General features: G+C 47.5%; 3 protein-coding genes; 1 reads left to right on the forward strand and 2 right to left on the reverse strand.

The window, feature by feature from the left end:
- Nucleotides 1-252: 252 nt before the first annotated feature.
- GSTUM_00005141001 (uncharacterized protein) lies at nucleotides 253-3063 on the forward strand (the record flags this gene model as incomplete). XM_002837172.2 has 4 exons in its annotated part: nucleotides 253-1976; nucleotides 2109-2162; nucleotides 2281-2454; nucleotides 2566-3063. Exons 1-4 carry the CDS (start codon nucleotides 681-683, stop codon nucleotides 3061-3063), a joined length of 2022 nt encoding a protein of 673 aa, XP_002837218.1. The 5' UTR covers nucleotides 253-680.
- Nucleotides 3064-10281: 7218 nt separating this feature from the next.
- GSTUM_00005143001 (uncharacterized protein) lies at nucleotides 10282-12273 on the reverse strand (the record flags this gene model as incomplete). XM_002837173.2 has 4 exons in its annotated part: nucleotides 10282-10732; nucleotides 11134-11706; nucleotides 11896-12043; nucleotides 12153-12273. 4 exons carry the CDS (start codon nucleotides 12271-12273, stop codon nucleotides 10648-10650), a joined length of 927 nt encoding a protein of 308 aa, XP_002837219.1. The 3' UTR covers nucleotides 10282-10647.
- Nucleotides 12274-12836: 563 nt separating this feature from the next.
- GSTUM_00005144001 (uncharacterized protein) lies at nucleotides 12837-13386 on the reverse strand. XM_002837174.2 has 4 exons: nucleotides 13338-13386; nucleotides 13215-13243; nucleotides 13079-13115; nucleotides 12837-13008 (listed from the first exon to the last, which is right to left on the reverse strand). The coding sequence occupies exons 3-4, from the start codon at nucleotides 13106-13108 to the stop codon at nucleotides 12943-12945; spliced, it is 96 nt and encodes a 31-aa protein (XP_002837220.1). The 5' UTR covers nucleotides 13109-13115; nucleotides 13215-13243; nucleotides 13338-13386; the 3' UTR covers nucleotides 12837-12942.
- Nucleotides 13387-13509: the final 123 nt, after the last annotated feature.

The following is a 13509-nucleotide window of genomic DNA, read 5'->3' on the forward strand; positions in this document are numbered from 1 at the left end:
CCCCCCTTCCCCTCCTCCTTCTCCTTCCCCCTTCATGTTCCTCAAAGTACAAGATATACATCATCCCGTCAGTATTCGATCGAAGATTCGCCGAGCTGCAATGCATGCAAGCAGCAGTGGTAACTTCTTTTAATTCCTTTTTCTTGTTTTGGCCAGGGATCTCTCCCACGCCGCCTCTGGTCGTCACCTGCTCAGTTCTACTACGGTACCGTACCCTTCTCTCTCTTTTTGCCCCAGGTCACAAACCCACCCCCTCTTGCTCCTGCCTGGCCTTGCATGTAAGTATATGACCAACGCCCTCCTCCTACTACTGGGTGACGCCGTGCGGGTGGCAGAAGATACCGGTACTCCAAGGTCAAGCAAAACTTCTTTCCCTTCATTCACTCCGTGTGGGGGAGGGGTGTTATAAGTTGGACATCAGCTCTTCCAACAAGGCGCAGCTCTTGCGGTCCATTGAAAGCACGACCGACGGTCCGAGACGCTTAGCCCAGCCTCCTGGATACAGATCCTACCCGGCAAAAGGTTTTCCTGGTAGTCTTACCTTTCCCCTACCCTCTTCGAACCCCAGGCACGCTCATAAAGTCACAACCGCAATTCTGGCATTAGCAGTGGCATCAAATCCAGCCCGTGTCTGGCATCGTGACAAGATCCATCGGTTGGGTGGCCCTGCACTTGGGACAATGGACATCTCTGGCCTGGTATATCGTACAAACGAACACTCGGCTTCAACATCTACGTCATCACGAGGAATCATGGCTCCTCACTTGCCCATGAATGCTCAGCCTTTTGTTCAGAATCAGATGGGAGACTTCGACGCGTATCCAACACAGTTTAGCTTCGATACCTCCCAAGTCCCCCAATACCAGAATGTCGGTGTTGTAGGGCATCCGCAACCTGGATTTCCCCAACCATACCCACCACCGCAGCAGCAACACCACGCAAATCCTCATCATGGACAAACTCATCCTCACACCGGCCCACATCCTCATCATCCCCATCACCAACCTCATCCTCATCCCCAGCAAGCTCATCCTCACCCTCATCCCCACCCGCATCATCAACAACACTTGTCACATCCTCATCACCCGGGTATTCAGCCCACACCAACGGTCGTTTCCCACCGACTCCCTCAAGCCCAGCAGCAGCAAGCCCAGCAGCAGCAGCAGCAGGCTCAACAGGCCCAGCAACAGCAGCAGGCGGCAGCAGCCCAGCAGGCTCAACAGCAAGCCCAGCAGCAAGCCCAGCAGCAAGCTCAACAGCAGGCCCAGCAACAAGCCCAACAACAACAGCAGGCCCAGCAACAAGCCCAACAGCAGGCCCAGCAACAAGCTCAGCAGCAGCAGCAGCAGCAGCAGCAAATCCCCCCGGAAAACCGACGGAGACCGGCTAACATAACGCGACAGCAGCCTCCGGCAAAGGCAGTTGTTCAAACTCAGAATCAAAATGCTAGGTCCATGTCTTATCAGTACCCCCATTCTTCGCCACCACGGGGGAGTCCTGGCTCGACAAAAGTTTCGAACCCCAACCACGACGTTGACTTTCAAACAGACGTCGATACCCTAATGAAGGCGATACAAGCAAGGCAACCTGTGGTAATAAAAGCCGAATCAAATTCACCTTCACCAGTTTACCCCCAGCCCCGACAACCACTAAAGAACACCCCAGTAACACCGATTCATCCAGTTGGTTTTCAAAACAGATCACCCTATACAAGCAATCCCTACGGTCAGAATGGCTATCCACCCCAGCTCGGCAGCAATCTTCAGGTACAAGCGTCGGGGAGCGGGCTTGGTGTCCCCAAGTTATTGGCAGAGGATGAGGACTCACCATCCAGGGGGGGCAAGGAAGAAAAAAAAACGGGCTCTCAGAAGGCGAAAAAGAGATACGAATGCGATGTTCCTGGTTGTAACAAGAGCTTCTTTCAGAAGACACACCTCGATATTCATTCCAGGGCCCACACCGGAGATAAACCTTTTGTTGGTTTCCCCCACTCTTTTCTCTTGATCTTCCCCACTTTGTTTTTGACGGAGGATCATTTCCCCCCTTTGTGGCTGCCGTGATCATCTCCTCACCCTCAAGAAAGTTGGTAGTGCTAACATTAAAAATAGCCCTGTAGTGAACCTGGATGCGGCCAGCGATTTTCCCAGTTGGGTAACTTGAAGGTCCGTTATTCTCCTGTGCTTAGATTCTGCCCTTTTTTACCTGTGTTCTGTATCCTGGGGATTTAAACCCTTATCCACGTACCTATGATCGTTTTTTGATTTGTGATATTCTCTTTAGACACACGAGCGTAGACACACTGGCGAAAAGCCCTATTCCTGCGATTTTTGCGGTAAACGGTTTGCTCAGAGGGGCAATGTTCGTGCTCATAAGATTGTACATGATGGCTCAAAGCCCTTCACTTGCCGGTTGGATAACTGTGAAAAACAGTTTACGCAGTTGGGGAATCTCAAGGTGCGGGCGTCCCCTACTCCTCCTAAGGCCCATTCGATGAATTGCGGGTGATATTCCATGTTTCATTTTGACTACGCATTTATTGACGCTTACCCGTCATGTGTTCCACAGTCCCACCAAAATAAGTTTCATGCCGTAACGTTGCGGCAGTTAACGGAGAAGTTTGCGCAAGTCCGGGACGGTGACGACATTTCAGTGGCGGACAGGGAGCTGTTCGAGTACTTTGCCGAACTCTACAAGAACTCGAATCGTGGCATCAAGGGGAGGGGGAAGGATAGGAAGATTACGGGCACAAAAAAGCCCAGATTGGCGGATGGGGAGATGGGTAGCGATGCTGGGCGTCATGCGGGTGGTGACATGCACTCGATGACCTCCCCAGGCGGTTCCTGCGGGAGCAACTCTAATCCCGATGGGGGATTCGATTTTTCGGCGGGGCATATGGACGAGGAGGATGAGAGTTCTGTGGATTCGCCGTACGAGCAGCAGCAGCTTCCCCCCATGAGGCCTGGTGCGGGACCGGTCGCAATGGTGACTATGGGTGCTTATCCTGACGATACCATGGCATTACATACAGACATGGCTAAATACAGCCTGGACCGGAAGTTTTAACGGTAGGATTTTTTTATTTTTTTTGAAAAAGGAAAGAACAAAAAAAGCTTATTTCTACAGTTTTATTTTGCGGCTCCGTAATATATCTCCTGATCTGCATAGCCGTTTGGCTGTGTTTCCTTTTTCTTTTTCTTTTTCTCTTTCTTTTTTTTTTAAAAAAATTTTTTTTTTTTACCCCTTCCTTTTAACCTACTACCACCTATTTCTTTTTTTTTTTCTTTTTTTTTTCTTTTCTTTTCTTTTCTTTTCTTCCTTCCATACCCCGTTGCTCGGTTCTGATCCGGGGTAATCAGGCGAAAAGAAAGGGAAAGAAAAGAAAAAGGGCGTTGGCCGATTAGCGGATTTTTTCATTTTTTTCAATCACCATTTCCCTTCTTTCCAACTTTTTATTCCTTTAGTGTAGGGTGCATTCATTTCTTTTTTCTTTTTTCCTAACTGTTCTGTGTTAAAAAAAATCTACCATCATGCAGCCGGTAATAATTCGAACCTTTTTTATCTTTTCTTTTTTCTTTTGCCCTCTACAGATTTTGTGCTTTTCACCCATCCTCCGGCCACGCTCTATTTTATTTTCTATCCCTATTGTATGTCCATCTGCCCATCCATCCCACAAAACGAAAGAGCGAGAGAGAAAAAGAGAAAGGGAACTGATGAAGAGGGCGAAGAAAGGAAGGAGGAAGGGAAAAAGAAAAAATCCGGAAATCTCGGCACAATTTGGGGGGCGCTTGCTTACTTATTTGCTTGTTCATTTTTGGCTTTTGGATTTTTTAGCTGGTGCTGTGGGTGCTTTTTTTCTTCTCGTGTTTGAGCATAGCTTGAGCTGTTGATTTTGATTTTGACTTTTCGATTTGAGTTTACAATTACCCCTCTGGTTCATTTTGTCCCGCTCCTCTCCACTTTGCTATGGTATGGGCTGGACCGGACTGGCTTGGTTGGGTATGGTATGGTATGATACGATAGCTACTCCTTCCCCCTTCTCTTCCTCTATCTTTTTTTTTCTTCGACAGGATGGATGTTTGTGGTGTGGGTGTGTGGGTGAGTGGGGGGGAGGAATGAAGAGAAATTTTTTTATTCCTCAACTTGATTGTGCCCAGAACTGTATCCACACTACCCTCCCTGGCCAACTCTAAGTGCGAATACTGTACCGGTACTCGAGTACTTGTTCAAGTACTAACTAGTTAGGCTAACCATGCCAGACTTCGAATACCCCTGTAGTTGATCTTCCATGCCTTGTTCTTGTTCTCTTGATAGTGATAAGAATGCGGTGTGCAAAGTGGCATCATATTGGGGAAAAGAAGAAGACATGCTGTAAAAATTTAATGTGGGTTTGCTAACCCATTTGATTTTCTAATCTCTCGAGTAACGTGGGGGCTGGTTTACTTTTTCTTCCCTCTCTTTTTTTTTTCTTTTCTTTTTTTTTCGTTTTTTCTTTTTTTTTTCTTTTACGCTTACTCCTTGAGACTTGTGGATGGATGGGTGGTTGTCTCATTTCTATTTTTTATTTTTTTCCTGCTGCTCACTTTGCTTTGCCTGCTTCGCGGGGTTTCTTCTGATTCGCGCGGGTTGGATGGTGGGAGGGTAAAGGACATGAGAGGATGAGTGAGGGCTTCACGTGCAAGTTTTCTTTTTTTTTTTTCACAATAATATTATTATGAGAGCCTGGTGAGTGTTGTATCCACTGGCGGCTGGTTCCACTGGCACCAATCTACTCTACGATACTGTGCAGCGCCGTGGGTCGGGTCTGTGGATATAGATACGGTACCATACTTATCCCGCTTTAACGCCGTCGAAAACTTTGAACAGCACCCTACCCCCAAAACTGGAACAATTGAGAATCAGGCTAGGAGGTCCAAAATTTCCAACTTTGGACTCGGGGAAAAGCAGTTGGCGAAAGATTGTCTTTCAGCACCGGTTGGGACAGATAGCGGTGGTATGCAGCAGCAGCAGCAGGCAGACCTTACCAGGGGAGAGAAAGTCCAACGTCCCAGCGACCTTCTCAATTATTGCTGTGCGCGGGTGCAGTAGATGTTCCAATTTTCGAGGTATGATATAACTAGTACCCGCCGGCACTTGTGCATTGCCTGATTGATCGATTGATTGGTTTGGTTGATTGGCGGATCGATTGACCGATCCCCCTTACCAGTATTACAGTGAAGAGTCAGTCTTTCACTGCTGCTGGTACTGAATCGTACTGTACAGTACGGTGCACTGCCGAGATGATGGTTCTCTTTTACTTTTTTACCCTTTTTTTTATTTTTTTTATTCTGCCTGCCTGCCTGCCCACCTGCTTGTCCGCCCATTCACTTCCGCCATTTCTCTCGATGGGCAGTAAAAGTAAATACCAGGAGTAAGGGAGAAAAACAAAAGGAGGGAGAAAATGAAAAATGAAAAAAGCCGCGTCTTATCCGCTCCCCGGTACTCGCCAATTCCGAAAAGTACCGTAGCGAGCCGTAATCGGGAATCCGCGCGCCTGCCTCCCCGCCTAGGAAGAGAATGACCACCCCCACAAGCTACGATATCATAAAAGATGTGGGGTCTTGGCGGTGAGATTTCCGGATACTTGGTACAGTACAGTACTGTAACTTTTCGGGAGCCAACGAGTAGAAGAGTACCGGTGGAGTGCGGCAGAGTAAATCCTCGTGCCGGTTCCTTTGAGAAATCCGAGGTTCCCGGTGCCGGCGTATATATCTAGTATGGTTTGTATGATATGATACCCACCACAACATGGTGACTTAAGAGAGAGAGAGCTTTATATAATACGAGCGAAATGGCGGAACAGGTAAGCATGTACGCGGGGGTAACTGTAAGACAATTAAATTTATTCCGGGATAACCCATTCTCGGGTATGGGCGTAGTTGCCGTCAGAGGGAAAAATGGATTTTTAACTTTGTGGAAGCGATGCCGGGAAGGGTGGGAAGCTTTGACATGGTGAAGCCTCTTTCGTCCGTCTCATCACCCACTGAACTGTACGAGTACGTCCATACCCGAGTACCGTACCAGTACACATGTATTTTGATTCCGGGACCGAATACAGTACCGGTATCCTGTTCCAGTCTAGGCCGGATGGATCTTGTGCGTATCATACTCCAGTTATGAATGTGTGTGTAAGCAGGTTTTTGTTACGGCGGGTGAGGCGTTTATTTCGTTATTCGGTTGTGGAAAAGTCGCGTTGCGGAGGGGACGGGTTCGGTTTGGTTGGTTGGTCCCCCCCCCCTTTTTTTTTTTCCCTTTTTTGTTTCGGGATCTTTTGTTCGTTGTTCGTTGTTGGCCCGTTGGGTTCAATTTTCTTTCCCTTGGCGAGGAGTTATTTTTTTTTTTTGTGGGATTGACTGTTTAAGGTGATACCGGTGGCCCGTCCGTAGTTTGTTCGGAATTGATTTCTGATTAATAGATGGGTATTATTATTGTTATCGTTATTATCATTTTTATTGATAGATGGGTTTTTAGTAACTTCTTGCTTCAATGAAACTCTCCCTCTCTCTCTCTCCCTTTCTCTCCCTCTCTCACTCTGGGGGGGGTACGTGCTGTAACTTACGTATGATAGTAACATGGTGTTTGTTTAATCTTTGCTATCGTATCAGGGTAGAGGTGAGATGGTGTAGTCAAGTCATTGACATGTTCATCTTCAATCTATCTCACCCCCCCCCCCGCATCCAAGACCGGGCCATATCCTTTAGCGATAGCTTAAAAAACCCTTAATATACCTCCACAATCACGAGCCTATCGTACTGTACTACCATTGACCTTTCCCATTCCCCCTCCCCCCTTCCCATCAACATCCCGATATTACTGTACTCGAGTACGGTACTCCCCTCACCAACTTTCAACACCGGTATCTATTTCCATCCATCCCATAAATACGAATTCCCTCCCCCCCACTCATCCTCCTCCTCCTCCTCCTCCTCCAGACGCCCCGGACCACGGTACGCTGCGATGCGGGTAGGGTAGGGTACGAGGTACAGTACAGAGCAAACCCACAAAGTAAGGAAACTTACATATTCACCCATCCATCTCGCCAGATGAAACGTGACCCACCCCTCCCTACCTCGCTTGCGGACGGAAGACCCGTTACACAAACACAAACACAAGCATAAGCATAAGCACGCCTAACGGGTCCTCTCCTCTCCTCTCCTGTCCTGTCCTGTCCTGCCCTGTCCCAGACATGGTCGTGACCCGGATTTGATTTCCTTATCCTTCGCCCCCCCTTCCTTCCCACCCCCCTTCGATGGGTAAAATGGGTAACTGGTAGAAAAGTGGTGGTGTACGGATGTGGTAGGTATCTACAACCCCACATTTTAACTCTTTGTGCACCTTTGATGGTCACGTGTGGGGTGGGTTTTTCGTGAAAGTGGGTAAAAGTGAGTGGAGTGCTTGTATGATAAGTGGTTCCCTTTGGGTTAGGCAGTGAGATGGTTTTACCGCCTGCAGTTTAGGGAAGAGAGAGGGGGGGGCAAAAATGGGAAAATGGGAACACGGGATTCTGGAGTTCTGGTTGGAGGGTCGGGGGGTTCCTCGAGCCAATCGGTTTCCGCCTTTCTGACCCCAGTTTTGCCTTTTTTTATTTTTTTTTATTTTTTACCGCAGGTTCTAGGGTAGCACATGGTAGGATGGTGATAGGGTGGGATCGCAACGGCGTCAAGTTAGGACGCGTCTGGTCATCATCAAAGGGTTTCTTGAACATTGACGAATGCAAACTGTGGGTTGCAAATGATGAGTTGATGATGGTTTGGCCCGAATGTAATGTGGCAGTGGCCTATCAGGTCACCCTTGACAAAATGGTGAGAGCTGTTGTTCTAATGTTATCCTGTAGATACAGCATCATGCTAATTCGAAGTACACTTCTGCTCTATAGCCATAAATCCTTCCAAATGGATTTATCCAACATGGCTTCCTATTGAATTGGATACTGTCCATTGGTTCCTACAAATGTGCTATAAAGCCGGCCTCACTGATAGGTTTACGGGAAGCACTGAGAGGTTTTGAATTATTGCAAAGTTTATTTCAATCATATCATACTTCCCTGCATTGCTGTGATGATTGGGTTAGGGCTCTTCATAGCTGCAGGTGGGGGAAATACCGGTCTGATCAATACCGGTACCGGTATTTCAAAAATGTTCCTTCCGGCTTCATCATCGCAACTTGGTTCTTGTATGATACCCCCAGTATCATCGACCAAATGTGCCACTCCAAGGCAAAATGGACAGTTTCACAGCAAACCTATATAAAATCGAGGTTGAGACAAGGCACGCGTGCAGTACTCGTACTCGAGTACGAGTACGGTGCTCACCTCACCCCCAACGGGCCGAAATCCAATCCGAACACCGGGTCCCCTTACCCCACCACCACCACCATAACGGACACTCCGATATCGACCGGCCAGGTATGCTCACCACACACCGCGAACATCGTATCACATTACCATGTGACCGCGACCACGATCCGATAGGCCCGCGCGCTAAGGGAAAAGCAGTGAAGCAGGTGGGTAAGTAGGTACAGTACTCGTGCGGTACTCGTACAGCGCAGTACGGTAAGTAGGTTTACGGGACGGACAAGACTTATGCTAACGGTACTTGCATCGGATGCACGAATAAGGGGCTGGCCGGCCAATTATGTAAAAAAAAAAAGACGGAGAATAACCATTTTGGCGGCCTATCAGTTATTGTGATGTGATGTGATGTGATGGATGGGAAATACGATACTCTGGCTCGCACGGTTTGCAAATACGGGAATGGGAAATGGGAATGCTTATGCTATGCTATGCGCTACCATTCCATGCCATGCCATGCCGTAGAACTACAAGTAACTCGCTCGGTACTTTTGCTGCTCCGCATGCATGGGGGGAGAGGAAGAGAGGTTGATTGGATTCATCGATTGATTAGATGGCACTCTAACAGCGATAGACTAGATACGGACGGAACCCTACGGACAGGACAGGGCTGGAACTGGAACTGGACATAAGTGCAGATAAGATACCGTACAGTACCGTTACTGTACTCGTACCGTACCTAATGCTGGATCTTTTCTTGGGAAAAAAAAAAAAGAGAGAGAGAGAGAAAAAGAAAAAGCTTCTACTCTAAATTAGCGAAAGTTTACTTGTACTTCTCGCAATGTTACTCGTAGTAGGATACCGATGGCAGAGATCTTGTCTGTCTGCGGGACGGAGTCAGTTCAGTCTTCACCGTGCCCACCACCGGATGAAGAGCAGGAATAATTTACTACTGGAGGGAAATCGTCAAGGTAGGGTAACAAAAAAATTTACTCGCTGATGATCCCTGTTTGTCGCCGGCACAGGTTCGTCGTGAAGACTTGTGTTGAAAAAAGGTCCATGAATCGGACCAGTCTTGTGCCTGCGGAGTGTACGTACGGCAAGGAACGATTGCACTGTGTCCCATCCAACCACTGGTATCACCGATAGAGAGAGAGAAATAGAGAGAGGCAGAGGAGAAAGTCAATTTATGGTGCCATCTTTTAGGTTAGGTTAATCGCCCAAAAAAAAAAAAAAAAAAGATACCCGCCTCACAACCTCTACCATCTCTCTTTCTCTTCCATTACCGGGTAGTGCTGTATGCACCGATACCTACATTCACTTGGATCACAGATTTTAACACTGAGCGAGCCATCTAATTCTGATTGATTAATCCCCCCTTTTTCTTTTTGGCTATAAACCACTTTACTGGTGCAAATACAATTGAAGCTATCATACTTTGTACCGAGATTAGAGTTGGCGAGCAGTTAATTCGGGTTAACCTGCAAAATGATCCCCGCCTTGTACTGTACTCGTAATGTACTTTTACGAAAACATCTTCCCTATTACTTGTACAACACTTGTAGTTGGCGGGCCAATCTGAGTCCCTGCCGTGGCGTCAAAAAAATAAAAATAAAAAGGGAATTTGAAGAACTGGCAAACTGGCGGCCTTTAGGAAATGGTGAATATGTGCGACTACTTGTTCGTAGACATTTTTACTTTGTTTTTATTTCGTCTCCGCTTCCCCGGCCCTCCCGGCTAGCTGAGATAGTGCCGGATGTTTCACCCAGCCTAACCGCATGCCTTGTACTCGAGTGACAATCACAAAAGCTGAACTGTGTGCTAGGTACCGGTACCATAGTCCAAAATTCCCATCTCCAGGAAAGGTATGGAGGGTGTATGATACCGTATTGTACGGTAGCAAAAGGTGAGCTGTTTAGCCTCTCTGGGGGCAGCTCGGGTGGCATAGCACACGGTTCAATTATTTGAGATTCTATTATCGCAGGAACCTTTCACGTCAGCTCCAACCCCCCCTCGCGCCCTCTCACCATCATCCATTTTTCACTTCAACTCCCACCCTCCTTCCCGGCTTCCCCCGTGAGTGAGGGAGATCTTCAGCATCCCAGCAAGGTGACACGTCTGTGGTTCCATAAACCCATCCATGCCACTCGAGTACTCGTACCGTACTCTTCCCCATAATCCTGTCCAGCCCTGGCCGAAATATGATTTTTTCTCTCTCCCCTCCCTCTTTTTTTTGTCATCTGCTGCTCCTGCGGCACTGTGTACTCGCAAGAAGTACTCGTACGCACAAGGCGGGCGACCCTTTTTTGCTTTGTCTTACCTCATTGGAGGTAATACCGGGTATTCTCATACACGAGGAAGGTGATGCAAGTGGACGGCAATACCCGTGCTAGGTTTGGCGCCAAGCTAACAGGGTAAAGGAACAAAAAAGATTTTAGTCAAAAAAAGCTCACTTCAAAAAACGCGACAAGTTTATTCGAGTCTCAGGTCAAACCGGGACATTGAAATGCGCTATTGCACGCTGCAAAGACAGAAGCTTTGCTTTTTCCCCACCCTTTTGGAACACCAAGGTCCTTGACCGGGTTTCCTTCGATTTAGGGCGGGGGCGTGAATGAGGCTTGGGGTAAGTGATGAGAAAAAAGCAAGCAGGAAAAAAAGCAACAAAGACATTAGGGATCCAGACAAGCCCAGGGATATCCCCTGTCGTAAGTTCTTTTTCATGCGGAATGGGGTGCTCCAAATATGCTGCTCGAGCAGTTGGGAACGCAATCAGGAAATAGTGGCATGAGAGACAATGAGAAACCTACCCTTTGTAAAAGCCGGTGAGCCCCTCCCTCCTCCAAATCTTCACGACAGCGTCCCGAGCGGATGAGTATACAGCATCGGCATCATATGTCTGCATCCTGGTCTGCACAACCCTGTAGGGATATATTATCGACCCTGAAAGTATCTTTGATGCAGCCGACAAGGTCAGAAAGTCAGTGTTACTCAGTCCTCCTCCAACCTTCTCGCTCCTTCCATCTCCACCTCCGTCGCTAATACTGTTATTGCGCTCGCGAAGGCGCCTCCTCCACAACTTCAGCTCCTCGTAGAACATGAATTGCAGCGCTCCCTGGCCAACTCCGAAGAGCGCAGGCACCAAACCACGGAATAATCCACGTGTACCCTCATCACGGAGGATGGTTCGTAAGCCGTCTGTAAGACCTAAGTAAGCCCCAGGAACCGACCGACCCGAAGAGAGCATCCGCGTCTTGACCACCCAGAGTGGATTCGTGCAAATCGCTGTCAAGACACCGGCAGTCCCGGAAGAGAGTAGGTAATCGATTGAGGAAAGGCCTCCTTGTTTATGATTTGTCACTCTCGATTTGATCTCGCCATACCTTTATCGCTCACCACACAACCCAGCCGCATTTGAGTCACAATCAGGAACCGAACTTTCAAACTTTCAAAAATAGACAAGAAATGAGAGGGAAAAAAGGAAAAGAAAAAAACAAGGTCACCGGTTGTCAAGAAGGGTGTATATTTGATTTCGCACCAGTGACAAAACCTTGTGGCAAGACGAGACATACAGCATGAAAAACAAGCCCCAGCTCGTCATGTTACCCGCCAGGTTTGGTGAGAAGCCCCGATAAAGCGCGCCCCTCCCCTCGTTTGCAACAACATTACGAGCTATCCTCCACGTTGCTCCAAGCTTTGGCGTTCTGCTTTCCCTGTCGACTGCTCCCAGAGGTTCTATAAATTAGAACGGGCCAATTCGAGTGTTTGATAAAATCCTGCAACGAGAAGAGGGTAGGAGGCAAGCAAGGGTAGCAGAAAGAACACTTACCTTGCAACCTAACTTTGACGAGGTCTAATGGGTGAGCAACAAGTGTCGATAGGAAACCTGCTGTGAAACCGGCGATTGTCTCCACCAGAATGGAGGGTATCCAATTCTGGTGTTCTTTCATGGAGAATAGTAAGATAACAAGGGAAGGAGGAAGGTGGGGGAGGGGTGAAAGAGAGAAGTAGAAATAAAGAAGGCGTGGGGGGATTTTGTTCCTTGATGAATGAGTGATGAACCATTTTTTCCTTTAGAGCCTCACACGTGGGATGTGTAAGGGGCATTCCTCCCGGTAGTGGGATAGCACGAAGGTGGAAAGAGGAAGGGAAAAAAAAAAAAAAAAAGCAAGGTATGATAGGAAATAAAAAAGAAATACAGTAGTCAAAATCAAACCTATGATACACCGAAAGAAGGTTTTTCTTAATGCCCTTCGCCCTTGGTACAAGATGTACCCAGTGTTACGGTATTGCCGCAACATACCACGTACCGGCATGTCATTATTCGTACTTTGTGTGCTTTCCAGTCTGTACTGTACCGTGCCTTGTGACTTCTGACCCTGGTGGTTTGTTTTTCTGGCGGAAAAATAAAAATAAAAAACGTCATCTATGTAATATTGACTTAAACCTCAATATGAAATGATACAGGGAAACCCCTTTTATCACTATAAGTGGTCACTGTATCCAAGTAAAGTGGGGTAAGCTGGAGTGTATTTCTATAATAACTAGTAGATTCGATCATTACTGTCGTACAGCGCAAAAACTCGGCGTCAGTTTTAAGAACATCAACATGCCCACCCTCATGGCCGCTGGCTCCCACCATCATTCCCAATATCGCACCCTTCTACGCCAGAGGAGATATCAAACTGAGCGATCCAACGCATCAGCACCTATTGTTTCTATAACTATTATCCGCCGGAAAATAGAAGCACTTACCGAATCAAAGAAGGTTTCGGCGTGCTGCATGAGTAACCTACACAAAATCCAGAGTCAGCGATCCCGATTTCTAGGCAATCACCAAATCGATAGGCGTCATTTATTCCACATCAAGCCAGTAGACGGGTGGTGATACCGAGGTAGAGCACAAACGGTAGATAACCACTATTGCGCAAAAAATAATAATCGAATATAAGCAACAACCCGACTTTCGAAAATGCTACTGCAGAGCTCGGTCAAGGGGAGGGAAAAGACGAACTAATGCAATGCCACTCGAGAGATTTCGAGAACCCTGGAGATTCGTTCCTATTACGATCGTATCAGATGGTTAACTTTGCTTTTCTCGCGGTGGTGTGTGGAACAAAAGTGGATAATGGAGGGAGAGGGGAGGTAACAATGGTAGACTCACAACGTGTTACGGAATTCCCTCT

Source organism: Tuber melanosporum, assembly GCF_000151645.1.
Source record: "Tuber melanosporum whole genome shotgun sequence assembly, scaffold_18, strain Mel28".
NCBI classification, from domain to species: domain Eukaryota; kingdom Fungi; phylum Ascomycota; class Pezizomycetes; order Pezizales; family Tuberaceae; genus Tuber; species Tuber melanosporum.

Coding starts and splice junctions, on each gene's coding strand:
- GSTUM_00005144001 (XM_002837174.2), bottom strand. CDS start 13,108: ATGCAGCACGCCGAAACCTTCTTTGATTCG. Junction 13,009..13,078: donor CCGAAACCTTCTTTGATTCG/GTAAGTGCTTCT, acceptor TGGATCGCTCAG/TTTGATATCTCCTCTGGCGT.